Consider the following 16521-nt stretch of genomic DNA (forward strand, 5'->3'; position numbering starts at 1 on the left):
ACAAACTAAATAGGGTATTGAAAATTGATAGTGTGTCACACTTTTGCTTGAAGTGCGTTGATACCACTCAGGCTTGACGGATGTCACATTTTAGGCAGACGTTTATTAATGCAATGCAGACACAATTTTTTAAGGAACTCCAGAACCAATTGAATTTATTTGTGTGACTATATAACTAAAGGCACTCTAATGTTGATATTCAGTAAACCAAAATTGTATACATTCACTGATCATCTATTCAAAATATTCATTCCATATGAGATATCATCGCACAATCGAAGCACATTGATTTCCACGCTCTCCCTCAATTCCGTGTCATTCATGCAAGATTTATGTAATTCCAAAACCGAATAGTTTCAAAGAATCGATCGTCCGCCACAAAACCGATACCAAGCCGTATGCTCTGTAGATCAACGTTGGTCGTTATTTGATCGATATCGTCGCTGTTGAGATATGACTTTTCCATTCTCTCTATGCTTAATTCGGCCAACAGACAATGGACCTTAGTGAATTGTTTCCAATTGATTCTGCCACGCAAAAATTTAATGTGCAGCGTTTTCAGATTGGACAATTGCACACAATCCATTGAGCCAACTGAATTCTTATCAATTAAGCCAATGTAAAACGATTCGAGTTTGCTTAAATGTTGTGCCATTAGTAAAACATTTTTGTTCACGTAGCCGGTATACAGTAACATTAGACGTCGTATGTTTGGAAGTTTTTCGAAAAAATTGCCGACGAATTGAACATCGTCCAAAAAGCACGCATACTTCCCATAATCCAGCATTTTCAAAGTACGAACATTGCCATTCTCTTTCAATCGTTCGTAAAAGTCGTTGTCCCGGGGTATTCCGTCGATTATCAAACTCACAGTGTCTAATTTCGGCATACTGGCAAATAAGCAGTCATACACCGAACTAGGGCAACCAAATCCTAATTTACGTTTTGTTAAATTTTCCGCCTGCGATTTAACAAATCTCAATAAGTGTTCGCTATCATCCAATGAACTTAGACCGCGCGTGCCTGTAACCGCTAATTTCGTCAACTGAAATGAAACATCCAATTTTCCCACCTCATCCAGCAACAAAGAGAAATAGCCGTCAAAAATTAATGACGTCAACATCTCCTGCGATGCAAGGAAATCTACCAATGGACCGTAATGATGATGTTCCAAATGGTCTTCCTCAATTTTTATTGTTGTGAGTTTTGCTTTTCTGAAGCACTTAATGATTCGTCGATCATTGACAGACATCTCCAGTGTTTTCAATTTGTTGAGATCCGGTAAAACTTGATCCAATAGCACATCGGGTGCACAGTTCAAATTTTTCGTTTTTATAGCGACGTGCTTCAAATTTGGCATGAGACGCAGAAGTTCAGCAAATGCAATAAGTTTGTCAATAAGTGCCGAATTTGCGATTGGTGGCCAGGATAAAATTAATCTTCTGTACTGCACTGACAGGAGGATACTTGGACCGAAGATTACCATCCTTATCGTAGAACATATGCAATTACCATCAGGCCCGGACTGGCCATACGGTGAATTCGGGGGATTCCCGATGGGCCTTTTGGATTTTTGTAAGAGAATTTTTAATTTGTGGGTCCTTTTAAATTGAGTTGCATGGAACCCCCGATGGGCTTTTTCGAGCCAGTCCGGTACTGATGACCATCGACATTCTGATTCGATTAAATTGTTCCACCTAAAAGGAGAGAAACCACACGATGGTTAAGAGTTTAAGAGACAGGTAATTCTGTCAACACACTCACAGTTTGCATGTTAATGTTGCATTTTTCAAGGTTCTTCCATTCAGAAATCGAAAAACTTTTATCAAAATTTCACGAGGCAGATCGTTGATATTCATTGTTCTGGATATAAAATTATATACGTGGAACACACGACTTTCAAATCACCGTTTCGACCTGATCAAGAATGATTACGCAAAATTGAGTTTTGGAAGACGCCTACCAACATATCTTTGTGGGGAACATTTCTTTCAGTTGGTAGCGCTGATTTCTTGTGTGCTGGAAAAAGCCAAGGTAAATATAGTGAGGAGGTAATGCTATATATAACCGAATCAGATGTGCGGTGGCACGAAAGTTCGATACAAACGCCATCTCATCCCTTCGTAGAAAGCAAAAAATCGAATAGAAAGTCGGGCCATCTGTTGTGAGATAGCGAAAATATTTTTGTGAAATACAAGTAAATCGTAGTCAACCATTTAAAAAAAGATGTCATTGGCATCAAACTTATGGGCTAGGCCGCGCGTCTGAATGGCATTACCTCCTCACTATATTTACCTTGGAAAAAGCTATGACCGGTTAGAAAAATTAGTTATTTGTGCAACAGATGCGAGATCTTCAAGTCTGGTCATAAGTATTTTTGGTGGGTAAATGCCATTTAGACGCCTAGCACATTAGTTGTTGCTAAATTCTGCTTGATTGCCTTTTTGTTAAATTCAATCAGAGTTGATGCGAATGTGAAACTACAAAAACTACAAAAAGTACGATAGATGGTGAGACGAGAGGCAATGAATTTATGATAATCCCTTATTGTTGCGACCGTTTCAGGAGAACTAACTTTCACTGTTCGCTCTAAAACTTCCTACACTCACCCTACCATTCCTAGAATGTTTTGTTCATTAATTCAGCAATATCTTCAAGATACGGTAGGTACTTACTTTCAAACTTAACCTCACTTAAGTTTCGTTCAATGATTCTTTCATTCATTCATTTGTATGATTTTTTTTAAACGTGGATGGCATTTCTTGACGTGGATGACATTTTAAACGGCCTTGAATATGATCTATTGAGTGTTATGATCGGAGCGAGACGACCGAATACCAGTTCATTATAACTTGCCTTGGGATACTTGTCTAAGTATTTGCTTCTCTTTCAACATCTTACGAGTGAGTGGCGAGTGAGAGGACCAAATACTGGTTTATTATAACTTGCCGAACTTGCCTTGGGGTACATGTCAAAATAGATCTTTCTCTTTCATCATAACACTCTATGTGTGACAGTGACAGTGACGTATCCAACTTGGGACGTATGACGACGTGTGACGTAGCGACCAACAAATGCCGGATGTCTAATGAGAAATATTACCCACCACGAAGGGTATGTAAAAAAGGCATGTGGTACCCATCGATATAATATAGGGTAGATTGTTACACACGAAGAACATTTGTGCGGAAAGAATATAGGAATGTATGTGTAACGTAACTTACGTTCTAAGAAAGCGCGCCCTTCCTTTTTGAATGTACCTTTTAATGTCCCTTCGCTTTGTTTTGTGTTGTGTTGTGTTCCGAATTTTCGTTCTTCATGTGTCTTCCAATCTTCTTCCAATCTACTCTATATTGTATCGATGATGGTACCATACAGAGAATTTTGCTGATATTCCCACCTATCTCCAAATCGATCTCGTAATTTGTAACTGATTATTTAAATAAATAAGTCATGCATTGTGGACAGCCAAACAGTGAATTAGGACAAAACGAAACGTATTGAAGCTAACACATTAAAATTGGCACATTTGATGAGGTCCGGGAACTAAGTTGATGGCAAGAGCTTGGAAATCCTTTGATCGAAAAATGGTGACTGATCAAAAGGCAAAAAAGAAACATCTAAGGTCATAATTGTCTCGTGCTCTGAGATCTTGTGGTGCGTATTTTTAGAACTTTTCAGGTTTTCGTTTACATTGAAATTCTGTAGAAAACATTATCAAATCGATAGAATATAATGGAAGGAAATGATGCCACCTTTCCAAAAGGAATTGCATTAATTCGATTAAAACCAGTTAGTAATAAAAGCTGAAGAAATATTTTATTTCTACTTGCTACAGGATAACATCTTGTCCGGTAGTAATGTGCTTAGGTCGTTTCCATATGTAAAATATAATCCGTAATTGCATCATACCTAGAGAGGTACATTCTACGTGAGAATTGTAATTAGGGAAATCGGTTTAGCGATCAGATCACAACTAAATTTTCCGCTGTAGCGTACGCTTACATAAGCTAAAAAGGCAGAATTTCAGTTTCTTTACACAAAAATTGTTTTAAAAAAATTGTACCCATCCTCAACTGGTTGTCTGTTGATATACGAGTGAACTCTTGAATACCACATAACACTTCAGCTGTTGAATAGTCAAAACTTCCGCCAGTAAATACATAAAATCGTTCCGATGCACAGGCTTGATTGGGCGATGGCTGTAAGTATGATATTTTTTTACATTCTAGTAATAGTACAATACTTAACAATGGGGCATTTCCATCATTTGCCCCATTGTTTAGTAATGTACATAATTATTCAAAAGTTTTGGATTCGTGCAAGTGTAAAGTTAACTTTACCTCACATTTTTGAATAATAGTATATTACTTCCGAGGTTCCCCTTCGGGTCGGGCTGTAACACCCTACTTATCAAATACATAACTTGGAACCTCGTGAGTACAATGCTTTACGTGATTAGGCAATGTAAATGAAAATGAAGCATGCCGTAACACGTAAAACACTATACAGTATTGAGTGATTCTGTCCAACTCACAACTTACATCAAACATGTCTATGCTACATTTGGCAGTTATCTGAGTGAATGCAGGGGCCTGAATTATATATCGACCGGCAGATCCATTATCATAGTAAGAAGGCCAATTAGGTGATAGAAGTTTAGTTGAACGGTTACATTTCAATGTTATGGTCGTGTTACTTGCACACCATGCACCAGCCGACAAAGATAGGAAGAAAAGCGAAAATGTAACTGAAAATAGCAAAGTGTTTAAAAAAAAAATTGAATAAAAAAGAGCCGAATACCGAACCTATTTTCAATGCCATTTTCTTAGCGAATTAAGCACTGCGCCATCCTGACGTGGTATATATCGTTTCCGACTGGCTAATATATTCGGAAATATGGTAAAATTTATTGTTCGTTTATTTACACCTTCATATGATCCAATTGAAAAAATAAAACTTGAAGACAAAGAACTAATTTTGAGTTGATGATTCAACGTACGAAAATGTCTTATAGACCAGACACTAACGGTAGCTAAAGAAGCATTGAGAGTTTTTTTCTAACTCTTAGTATAATACTGATTTTGGTGACTCACCAGTGGTGAGTACATCTAGATAATGAAACTATAATTATGGTCCGTGACTTTAGCTCCCTATTTGTGTGTGCCTGCACAGAAAATAATCTTTAACCGAGAGACGCTTATTCAAATGAGGTTATCGCATTGATTCAACTGCAGTCTGCAGTCAACATTCCCGAAGCGGGAAGTAAAGTTGTCATATCTCCCGCTAAAGCATAATACAGTACATTATGTCCTTGCTTGGAGATCGGGAATGTATCCCAGTTTCGTAAGAACAATTCTTAACTACTTGTTGGAAGGGGATTATCTAGGATAGTTAATCGGGACATTTATAGATTAATTGAAATTTCCTTTATTGGAAAACAAAGTAAGCCTTTATTAATGTCAGGATTCGATCCATATCAGAGTCAGATGGCAGACTCAAATTGTGACAAAAAGTCAAGCACTCGTCGTAACAAGACCGGCATCACTTGCATATTGTATTCGTATGAAAAAAAATTCAACTGCGTCGTTGAAATAATACAATATGAGTCAATTAAAACTGTGTACAGCACATAAACGTAATAGCAATAAGAAATGAGCCGAATTTTGAAACGATTGTAGGGGGAAATTCAGTAATTTCTCCCACCAAAACTCGTTTCAGTTACAAAAAAATAGCAGTATTTAGTAAATGTTACGATAGCAGTACGATAGCACTATGTTAGTCAATTGTCGTAATTTACGCCCGTCACGTAAATAGTATATTTGCCCTACTTACCTGTGGTTCCACAACAAACAATTTTTTTTGTAGAAAAACGTATGAAATGGTAAAAAAAGAAGTGAAACAACTAGTGTACTCCGCAGTGAGATTGTAGCCCTTGTGTTTGGCTCGGGCTGCAACTCTTACACTTTGCGAAAAAAATCCAAGCAAGTAAATGATTTCTATTACTTACGAACCAAAGCGGAAACGACAATTATCACAAATGACATTACGTAATAGTTATTTGGATCACAAGGGACGAAAGTAAAGAAATTCAACCGTGTGCGAGAGTTGCTGCCCGCGCCGAAGGCAAGGAACCGAAAATTACAATTTTCGTAGTTCGTGTGATGAAAATAAATTATTTCCGTGGGGTATAGTGAGCCCTCAAATGCAATACACTTGCGTTTCCTTTCAGAGTAAGACTCGGAGAAAATCAGTAGGATGGTAAGGTTTTCCATATTTTCCCTCTACATATTTGTGTCTGCCCTTTAATGTACTTTTGCCGCTTATGTCCGATATTCAAATTTTTTCAACATAGAAAGTGGTGACATATAATTGTAGTGAGTATTAAAAGCTGAACATACTTTATGTCCCACATTCACTTTAAAAAAAAATATCGTCGACAATGTAGTTATTTACAAGTAGAACTTCAAAACCGCTCCTGCGACGCTGCAACCGTTTCTCCTTATCTAGTAAACTTAACAATATCGTGGAAAACGATTAATACTTTTGCCAGGACCTTGCATTCTATGAGTGAACTTATTTTTTATTGACCACTTCATATTTGTACCCCTTACGTGGATTTTATTTGGTCAGTAGGTCAGAACATATTTCACATATCGGTCTCTGGTCAGTGGTCTTAAACAGTTTTTGTTTAAATACATATTGCCAACATTGACAACTAACTTAAATATGGTTTCTATAAATAATGCACGTTCTATAACCACAACAGATATCTCAGATATCTCGGAAACTACTGGACCGATTTTGATAAACTTTTTTTTCCCTGAAACGTAGTAAAAAGTTATGAATTTTAACCCCGACATTGAGTCCTTCGGCCATGTAATTCTTAATATATTGTCAAAAAACTAAAAAAAACAAACTTTTTTCAAAAAAATTATAAATTTAATAAAATATTCAACCGATTTTGATCTTTAAAAAAATTCCTTGAAAGGTATCTAGTCAAAAGCAGGGTTCCTTAACGTTATAACTTTATAGAAAAGTTCCATATTGTAACGTTATCGGTTAAACTTATTGTCTTTTCGTTACAATTCTTAACGTTAAAAAATTCAACCATATCATGTAACGTTATAATGATATTTCTAAAAATCGTTCAGTATTCTGAAAGCGTAGTTCTTAAATATTGTTACAGGTACAAATAACGTTATAGATGTTCGTTACGGGCGTAAAATTACGAGTTGTAACTTTTAATTTTCTGTTCTGAAAGAAAAAACGTTATAAATTGACCGTTTTTGTACCGTTACATCACGGAACAAAAAAATAATGATAAAAATAACGTTATGGCGGAACCCTGGTCAAAAGTAATAAATTTTGAGCCTGATATGAAGTCAATCGTCATATGGTGCGGAAGATATTGTTGGAAAATTGAATATGACGAAAAATGCTAATTTCACTGAAATTTATGTCGGGCTTAAAATTCATAACTTTTTACCGTAGTAAGGGGAAAAAAAGTTTATCAAAATCGATTCAGTAGTTATTGAGATATTGGAAATGTGCCCTTTGGTGATGTTGCCCTCGATATAATTATAATAATTATTACAAACCCAACTGATTACGTGTTGAGACACATGGAGAAAAATTTTAAATATTGTCAGGTCGTACATAAGACTCTAATAAAAATTGGAGTTAGCCAGAAGTGGCATTAATTTACCAATTTGCAATTTCTCATTGAATAACCTTTTATTTCCTTTGATTCCTCCAAGAGTATTTATAAGAAAATTTCAAACTCATTACCATCGCGTGACTAGCGAATTGAAACTCTTCAAGTTAGCGCAGTCCATATGAGATTGTGTGGCTTTTTCATATAATTTATAATATCAGAAATTAGAATCAATTATGTCAACCTTTTGGAGGAAGTAATAAATCCCATTTAAAGCAATCCTTTTATCGACCTTTGTACATCCTATTCAACCTTTGGTTTCGGAACATCGATCGTCAACTACCTTGGTTTGCGTAAATGCCAATCTGGACAAAGTAGTTGTTGAAGAGTTCGAGGATGAAGAAAGTGAAAGTAACTTGCTCCAATACTCATAACTATCCAATATCCATGAAGTTTAATCCTAAGAATTTATGGCTTGATCCTCAGAAAATTGTGGAATAAATTTTAATCTGAAACAAACTTACGCGGTATTTCAAAATTTCGATGGTCAAGATCATTGTCTCTAAAGTTAAAATTGAAGATGGTTATCGAAATGACACTATTTTCAATGGGGATCGTTAGGTTATAAAAATTGGTGTTAACTCACTTTTTCCCTACTTTTTCGTTAAAAATCCAACTATTTTTAGCAACTATTTTCTCTAACTTTACTCACTTTTCGACTGTTTTACTTTAAATTTATCGTGGAATGCCTGCATACGTTACAAATGACCGTTAAAGCAAATTGACTAGATTATTACGTTAGTACGAATAGTAGATTATAGTGACGATTATGAACCGACCGAAGGCGTAAAAATAAACATTATGGGCAGTGGTACGTACTATTTCATTTAATTGTTGATATATCTGTTTTCGAGGTAAACAATTTCGAACTAAAGGGATAAAAGCATGTAATACCTCAGCTGTCGCATAGCATCGATAATGCGAAATGGCGTCTAAATGAAGGTATTGGTTGCGAATGACTAATTTCATAAAGAAAAAGTAAATTTGACAGTCAGTTTTTCAAATTTTTGACTGATTTTTGACTGGCACTCTAGACCCTCCAGAAGAAACTTTACTTTTCAATTACATTTTTATTTTTCACGAAAAAATTTGGACTTTCCACAATGTATGTCAGCTGCAGTATGTCTGAAAACAAGAATTTCGGAAGCCCTCATTAAGTACTATGTCAACCGATGTCTCGCTGTGAAGCCAAAACACCGTATCGCATTGACGGAAAATTTTAGTGGAAGAAATCCCAAAGCACTATTAAAGCAAATATACAAAGTCGATATGGTGTTTTGGATTAACACGACAGGTGTAATTTATAGCAAAATGTTTGCTATAGCTGATGAAGTAAAGGATTTTCTTTTAATTTGTTAAACATTCTTCAGTCGAAAGATGAAGTTGATTCGATTAATTGACTAACTAATGATATGTTCAGCCGTTCTGTGAAGAATTATTGATAAAGTCGACCGTTCTGACCGTACTGACCTGTTGTGTTGTATTATTTTAAGATTGTTTTTATTGATTCAAAATTTCCATTTAAAATTTCAAAATTACAAATTTTACAGCAATAAATTTACTTCTAAATTTTTATTTTACATTTTGAACGCATCTAAAATTGCCTCAATAAATTGTCCACTCAATAAATTTTATTTAGTCTAACCAATAATGGTGTATGATTGCGAATTTCTTTAATAATTTTCGAAAGTGTATAAGCAAACGAAAGCGTACGTTTCCATAGGAATGTATAATAGTCGACAGTCTCGACCGACAAATTGCATTTGACTAAAGGGAAGAAAATGATTTTTCCAATTTTCGATTTGTCCATCAAATAAGTGTTTAAGTACCGTGGGTGTGTGTGTTTTCGTCTAATTAAATTAAAGCAAAAACTCTGTTCCGATTCAAATCCGTAAACAAAATGTTTTTTATGGCAAGACAAGAAGCAAAACACTACAACTGAAGTGTGTTTGAAGTAACACGCAGAGCAAGCAACAAACCAATTCGTGCTCCGTTTTTGTATTATGTCATGAGGTAAATACGCTCCATCTTTGGTGAATCTCGTGAATCTCGCGAACCTTTTCCGTTTTCCGTGACTGCACTGATGATCGCACTGAAACTGTTAAATTACATTTCTGTCGATACAGTTAGCTTCGCGTCCAATTTCAACCACTCCAACGCCATGATTATCTGGTACATGGAAATGTTCCTCCTTACTGTCCTCGTCATTCATCACATCGCAATCAAGAGCATCCAGGTTTGAGTCGCCAATGGTTTTGTTATTTCCGTCAAGATTCCGCTTGTCGAGACTGTCATCCTCGTTGTACAATACTGGTTGCGTTGTGATTGCTGACCACCAACTAGATATTGCTCCCTTCGCCTGGGTCAGTGCTCCCCCGACAGCTCGACTAGTTGTGTTCACAGCTTGATTTATTTTACGTCCACTTTCGCTGTTGTTCATAGTTCTGCCAAGAAAATTGGTTACGAAAATCGAACAACAAAATTTCTGGTTCGTTCAACTCACTGTGCAATTTTCAGTTTCATATCAGCCACTGACAGTGTACCCGAACATGGATGACCACTTTGAACATTCTCGAAAATACTCAAATCGTCATGCAAGCCCTCCCGCCAATCTTGATAACTGTCTGTTTTCGACCATGCCGACATGAACGTACCGTTGAATTGATCGATTTCTTTGCAGCCATCCGGTAACAAAGATGTTCGAACCATAGCCACCATGTAACCGGCAAATTGTTCTCGGATCCAATCTTGACTACCTTCCGCATCCTGTTTGGGCGACTGAGCATGCCGTACAATATAATCGACGAATCGCAGATCTTCGGTGGTTAAAGTTAGCTGACGTTTCAAGTCCACGTCCATCGTTTCGATTGTACAATTTTCGACATCAACGAGAACCACATCGGAAAGCTGTCGTTTCTGTTTGAACAGGATGTTGGATGTGCCGATTAAAAAACTGTTTATTGATGGATCCGACAACAAATCCATGTAAGGTAATGAGAGATATGGCCTGCGGAGAAAATGAATTCGTTAATGGCAGCTGTAACAATCGATGTGCGTTGAACAAACGGGTGTACTTACAAGCAAAGATTTCCATTGTTAAATATTGGTATTGGTGCGTTCCATAGATCTGACTTTATCGATGAAAGCGCCTTGAGATTATCTACAACAATAATTCAGAATCGTCAACATTTCGTAGCGTTTCCTAGCCTCTACCCTATACTCACTCGAAAGTGCATCTACACTAACATCCCGTTGAAGCGAATTCTTTTCGTTTCTTTTGCTGTCGTCTTTCGTTTCTTCGGTTGTGACTTCATCTAACGGATTATCGTCTTTGACGGTTTCGGACTTTGTCTCAGTATTGGTTTCAGATGGTACTGGGTTCACGGTATCATCACATATCGTACTAACATCGTATGAGGATGCAGGATCGTCAATGCTATCGTTTCCCTCAAAATTAGGCATTGGCGATATCGGTCTGGATGTTCTGTGGTACAAATTTTAATGTTTAATGACTTTGCAGTACAGTCGAGGGCCACATAATGTTGTAATAACTAAGGAAACCCTTACCGAACGCAAGCGACTTGATGAAATCCTTTTTGTATCAGTTCCGGATAGAGAGACGACACAACCATAATTAGTGAACACATTGGACGCACCGGTGAAGCGAAGAAAATGACCCGTTTCTGTAGCAACAGCAATTTGAATAAGATCAACAATTTGTAACGCCACCTGAAAGGAAGCATTGGGAAACATTCAATTGATGCAAAACTCTAGGTATTCTCTTGCGCAACCAGCTTACTTCAACACAATATCGCGAATTGGAAGGCCCACATAAACGGACGGCCGCAAATTGTGTTCCAAACACGAATTCAACTGATTGTACGCATCTTTGAGCATGTCTCGCATTTCAAAGTCACCAAGGTTGAAATAGGCATCGGCTATCAGCGACAATTTCACTTCGATGTAGCCTGATTTAATGGAGCGATAAGGAAACGCATTGAAATCAAACGTCAAAATTGCAAAATTGTGAATCGATGAATCAACAACGGCTTACCGTAAATGGGTTGTGACGATAGAATGACGATAGATTTCTGAACGGTGCTTCTTGTCACATCGGCGGGTCGTACTTTGAGGTTCTCAACTGGTATCTGGCGATAGCAAGACACACCGTAAACACTTTTATTTGGAATTGTTAGACTAGGCAGGTTAAAATACACAGAATCGTCGCAGAAATTGTGTGATCCATCTGGTAGAGCTGTTAACGATAACAAACCGTCCGGTATGGATAAAATTGTAACGCGCAGATTATCTATTATCTTCACATACCTAATGTTGGCAAGTATTTCCATCCTGATGGACATTCATTATCTGGTTTATCGGCTATGAGAGGTGGATACGAAAATTCGACCTAAAAAATTGTATTTTTAACATCGGATTGTTTACTTCGACTGGTACAAGACTTTTATAATCAATAAAAATGAAAGTGAAACAATTTGCGTAAGGAGGCAACGACATACTAGAAGGCATATTATGCACTTAACTTACTTGACACCCCTTTTTATGATGAAATCCGACCACAATAATATGCAAAATTGACGACTTCATATTCGATTCGGACATCATATCAACAATGCATTTCGAAATAAGAAAACAACCTGCGAAAATATTTTTTTTTTTTTTTTTTTACTGTACTTCTCAAATTGACAGCTCGGAACAATCGCGAAACACACCAAACACACAAAAAATTTATATCCACCAAAAAATTTATATCCACCAAAAAATTAATTTGACGGTTGTGTGACAGCTGTGACAGCAAAGAGCGTAGTTTTTATTGCTGAAAGAAAGGTGGAGCCACACATATCAGGGAAAGTCTGTTAAAAGTTGTAAAACGTGCAAAAAATTTGCCAGATTTCGAGTGACGAGTGCAATTAACGCACTTCAGACATTAGTGGTACTCTAAATATGGTTCTAAAACTAATATTTCTATGAAAATCATTGAGAGGTGAGTTTCTTTATATGAAATCGCTATTACCTCCGGATAGTATGGACAGACCATAAATGACCCAAAAGCTGCTCACAAGCTGATGTTCACAAAAGCGATCAAGTTATGGCGCTGTGGATGCTCCTCTCGTTTGTTTTCGCCTTGTCAAAAAGCGTTTTTATAGTACATACGAGGAGACCTATCGATCCATTATTTCAATGAGAAATTCTGACTACCCCTTAGATTAGGCCCTTTATATGTGTTCTTTGTGGTGCTTGGTTTGCAGTTCGTTGGTTTCTTCAAATATTTTGCTGTAAGAGAAAGTCGTGACAGTGTGTATATATAGCTTATTTTTGACGTTGCTGTCGATAACAGATGACCATGTATATTTACTGTGTCAGGAGAATTTTCTAACCTTTTCTAACAGTATTGCACTTTACATTCAATCGTAATTCATTCGCAGGCAACTTCGCAAAGAGGGGAAATTTTTGAAGTATTTATTAAGAAAACAGTAAACATAGAAATTGCCTTAGAGTAATCATGAGAGGAAATTACGAACAGAATTACGTAAAATTTGTGGTACCGACAGGTTGTCTGCAGACTCGGCAACTGACAACACTGAATGTCACTAATGTCAAATTTGTTCCAACAGACACGAATTTTTACTGTGAAGAATTTATTGAAATTTAACCGTTTTTCGGCGATAATCATTGTTGATTTTTACAAATTAGTGATCAGAAAACTTGATGTAAGTAATCGTGTGCTGCCTGTATCGAAATCACTTAAATTTAGTGTTGAATAGAATGACGGATAAATTCTCTTCTAATCTAGCCATTTCCATTAGAATTATGTGTTCTGAGCCCTTTATTGGTTAAGGAATATTAATTTTAATCTTCCTGTAGTGAATAAGATAGTAGAAGTTAATTAAATCTCACAAAATCAAAACATTAAAAATCTAACCTCAATTTTCAAGTAAATTAGAATTGCATGGTGTCTGTGGTTATCCATAGTCATAAAATTTATTCTACTATTTAAACAAACCTCCTACATTAAAAATTAATGACTAGCGGCTGACCTGGTCCAAGACTGTTTCAAAATATTTACGTTGATCGATCACCGTCATATATACAATGTTGTCTACTATTTTCTTTTGAAGGATGAAGCCACCTGAATATCTAAGTAAAAATCTATAAATAAGACCACTTGTTAAGCTAGTTTTAAGTACTTATATATTTAACAAATCGGATTCGCTGATATTTACTGATTGCGTTTGCAGTCTTATTATTTGAATAGCCTCCGGTCTGGTTAAGTTAAAACTTTCACAAAAGACCGATAAAGCCCATTCTGGAACCACGGTATCAAAAATTATGTCTGTGGACTGTGATAATCGAATTAACTTTATACTTAAAGTATTCTACATCGACACATACGTTATGTTCCTCTTCTAAGTTGTTAACCAATCTCAATTCTGCTAAATCAGCCATTGCTTTGAATTGCTCCTCAGTTAAAATGTCCAATGCAATCATATCTGGTAGATCTTTTGATCTGTAATTTCTTTTCTGTAAATTATTATGTAATTGTTTATAGGATTTAGGATATAAACTAACCGAAAACCAAATAAACAACGACTTACAAATTTATTGATATGTTGGCAATATAACTGCCGCAAGTCATTTTCGTAATCATAAAATGTTAGCAAAATTTCTTCAACGGTTGATTTCATTAAGTTCCTAGTTTTAAAGTATTTAAATTCAATGGTGTTTTCGGTATTACGAAAATTATATGAGGTACCTCGTATTATAATCATCGATTTTAGTAAATGAATCGTGATGCTGAGAACTGACATTACAATCCTTAGGTTTGTTTTCTTCTGGAGTCTCCCTCCGTATTGTTTCCTCTTTATAAAGTGAACTTGGTGAAATTTCGAGTGCTAATGCATTTTCATCTTTGTGACCCGATCGTGTCTTTGTGATTGTTTTTTCAGCGCCAGTGTTACAAAACAAATCACTAATTTATATCAATTTGTTTTTGTTGGTTCCGTTGCCCATTTGAGCTAAACTGCAGTTTGAAGAAACAGCTGGGATTTAGGCTTTTTTTAGTTTAGTGGGTAGGGGAAAATTATCATTTTTAATATAAAAATATATCCACGGTTCGCTCGAAATATAATTGCGACAGAAAATTGTGTGTTTCTCATGGCGCAATAATATTCGCACTCCAATTTTAGAGTATTTAGTAGTGAATATTTGCAAGGGCACAGCTCCGCGGCCCAATTCTTGTTGCATTATCATCAGGTGACCTTCCCCTATTTACCTCATTAAAAAAAAACCTAAAGCCCAAATGTTTCTATCTTAGAGTAATTATACCTAGAGAGGAAATTGGTACGAAGAAATGTGGTCCCAACATCAGTTTGTATAAGATACACATTTCGTATAATTTTACACCAATACATGTAAGCGTTTGCTTTGGATAGGTCAATTTGCCCTCTACTCTTAATTAAGAGGGCAAACACATATTTCGTATTTGATTGTGGGGACCACATATTTTACGTAATTTTGTTTGAAATTTCCTCTCTAGGTATAATTACTCTTAGGTTACTATAAACTGCATTTTAGCCCAAATAATCTTTGATATTAAATAACTGACAATAATTTGATTTTCAAAACAATATTACCTGTTCTGGTATAACTTTTTCCTAAGATTTCTGGCATTACAACTATTTGATGAAATTTTTGGGCTTTTTCCACAGTCATTTTCCAAAAGTCATAGTCAGCGTACACCCGTATAATTAACTGACGAAGATTGGGTTTAGGAGACCAGATAACAAGGTCGCAGTATTTTAACTCAGCTACGTTGATTTGAAGTTGAATCTGATAGTAGAAATCATGGGTTTTATCCAGTTCAAAAGAATCGTCATGTTGGTTTAAAATGTGATTCGGCTCCTGACACAAAACTTCGAAGCTTTCAGCCGATTCCATTACTTTCATAAACTTTATGACAACACATCCTTCGCCATGACAATCACAATTTATTAAAATGTCTGGAGAGGCGGCGAAATAGGGAAGTTTAGGATTGATGATAAGACCACATTCGTATTGCTCTAATTCTTGATGTTGCATGTAGGTACTTTTGAAATGTTGGTCAAGAGCTCTTTTCTTCTTTGCAATTGCGTATTTTGGGTAGCAACGGAAATTACTTATGGGATTCATTATTCGATTGATTAAACTTATTGAGGGATTTTCAATGTTTGCGTGACAACAGTCGTTGAAGTTTGAAGCTATTATACGACCTCTTTTCAGCGCAAACCTGCACTTTGATTTATTTCTTGAAAGAGTTAAGCAAGAAATCTCATTAGCTTCGGTGCTTGAAAGGTCAATTGGCACGGATTTTCCAATTTCAATCAATTCACGCCGGGTTTTTTTTTCATTGGAGTTATTATATAAACTTGCTAGGAAAATATTATCCTTTATGCTCGTCTTACGTATTTCTTCTGGGAATAAAATCGTTCCAATAGCTGTGGTGTTTCCGTCTAACTGACATTGCCTGATAAATGTTTCTATTGATTGATCGGAAAATGGAGTCAATGAATTGCAGTATTCGATAAAACTGGATTCAAGCTTTGGTCTATCAGAAGAACGGGGTCGAAATCGAATATTTGCGATAAATCCCATTGATTCGTCTTTGAAGCTTGGAACATTCCACTTACACAGAAAATCAGTCACAGATTTCTGTAATTAATGTTTTTAGACCTATATACGGTGTGATCAATAATTTACGTACAGTTTCATTGGATTCCCATAAATTCGCAATCGCATAGCAAATCGCT

General features: G+C 36.2%; 3 protein-coding genes and 1 long non-coding RNA gene across 4 annotated transcripts; 1 reads left to right on the top strand and 3 right to left on the bottom strand.

Moving 5' to 3' along the window:
* Positions 1 to 261: 261 nt before the first annotated feature.
* Positions 262 to 1957, bottom strand: LOC119068874. Its single transcript, XM_037172713.1, has 3 exons — positions 1765 to 1957; positions 703 to 1697; positions 262 to 457 (listed from the first exon to the last, which is right to left on the bottom strand). The coding sequence occupies exons 1-3, from the start codon at positions 1857 to 1859 to the stop codon at positions 411 to 413; spliced, it is 1137 nt and encodes a 378-aa protein (XP_037028608.1). The 5' UTR covers positions 1860 to 1957; the 3' UTR covers positions 262 to 410.
* LOC119068901 lies at positions 347 to 14567 on the top strand. The gene is made up of 4 exons (XR_005086243.1): positions 347 to 445; positions 13017 to 13024; positions 13897 to 13903; positions 14557 to 14567. It is a non-coding gene; the product is annotated as an uncharacterized LOC119068901 (long non-coding RNA).
* On the bottom strand, positions 3798 to 4955 carry LOC119068889. The gene is made up of 4 exons (XM_037172756.1): positions 4809 to 4955; positions 4545 to 4750; positions 4067 to 4202; positions 3798 to 4010 (listed from the first exon to the last, which is right to left on the bottom strand). Exons 1-4 carry the CDS (start codon positions 4822 to 4824, stop codon positions 3928 to 3930), a joined length of 441 nt encoding a protein of 146 aa, XP_037028651.1. The 5' UTR covers positions 4825 to 4955; the 3' UTR covers positions 3798 to 3927.
* On the bottom strand, positions 9594 to 12583 carry LOC119068859 (late secretory pathway protein AVL9 homolog). The gene is made up of 9 exons (XM_037172695.1): positions 12263 to 12583; positions 12044 to 12125; positions 11772 to 11972; positions 11517 to 11685; positions 11285 to 11446; positions 10942 to 11201; positions 10796 to 10877; positions 10221 to 10724; positions 9594 to 10161 (listed from the first exon to the last, which is right to left on the bottom strand). Exons 1-9 carry the CDS (start codon positions 12338 to 12340, stop codon positions 9819 to 9821), a joined length of 1881 nt encoding a protein of 626 aa, XP_037028590.1. The 5' UTR covers positions 12341 to 12583; the 3' UTR covers positions 9594 to 9818.
* Positions 14568 to 16521: the final 1954 nt, after the last annotated feature.

Source organism: Bradysia coprophila (assembly GCF_014529535.1).
Source record: "Bradysia coprophila strain Holo2 chromosome X unlocalized genomic scaffold, BU_Bcop_v1 contig_20, whole genome shotgun sequence".
In the NCBI taxonomy this organism is placed as follows: Eukaryota; Metazoa; Arthropoda; class Insecta; order Diptera; family Sciaridae; genus Bradysia; species Bradysia coprophila.

Bases quoted from the DNA above. Each gene is read 5' to 3' on its own strand.
- LOC119068889 (XM_037172756.1), bottom strand. The intron at 4,203-4,544 runs GTAAGTTGTGAG...TCATACTTACAG, and splicing joins GTAGCATAGACATGTTTGAT to CCATCGCCCAATCAAGCCTG. The intron at 4,011-4,066 runs GTACAATTTTTT...CTGCCTTTTTAG, and splicing joins AGACAACCAGTTGAGGATGG to CTTATGTAAGCGTACGCTAC.
- LOC119068859 (XM_037172695.1), bottom strand. From the start codon at position 12,340: ATGATGTCCGAATCGAATATGAAGTCGTCAATTTTGCATATTATTGTG. The intron at 11,686-11,771 runs GTAAGCCGTTGT...CCATTAAATCAG, and splicing joins ATCGTCACAACCCATTTACG to GCTACATCGAAGTGAAATTG. The intron at 10,725-10,795 runs GTAAGTACACCC...TTTTCTCCGCAG, and splicing joins AACAATGGAAATCTTTGCTT to GCCATATCTCTCATTACCTT.
- LOC119068874 (XM_037172713.1), bottom strand. From the start codon at position 1,859: ATGAATATCAACGATCTGCCTCGTGAAATTTTGATAAAAGTTTTTCGA. The intron at 1,698-1,764 runs GTGAGTGTGTTG...CTCTCCTTTTAG, and splicing joins GCAACATTAACATGCAAACT to GTGGAACAATTTAATCGAAT. The intron at 458-702 runs GTCTAATGTTAC...AGAATGGAAAAG, and splicing joins AAAACTTCCAAACATACGAC to TCATATCTCAACAGCGACGA.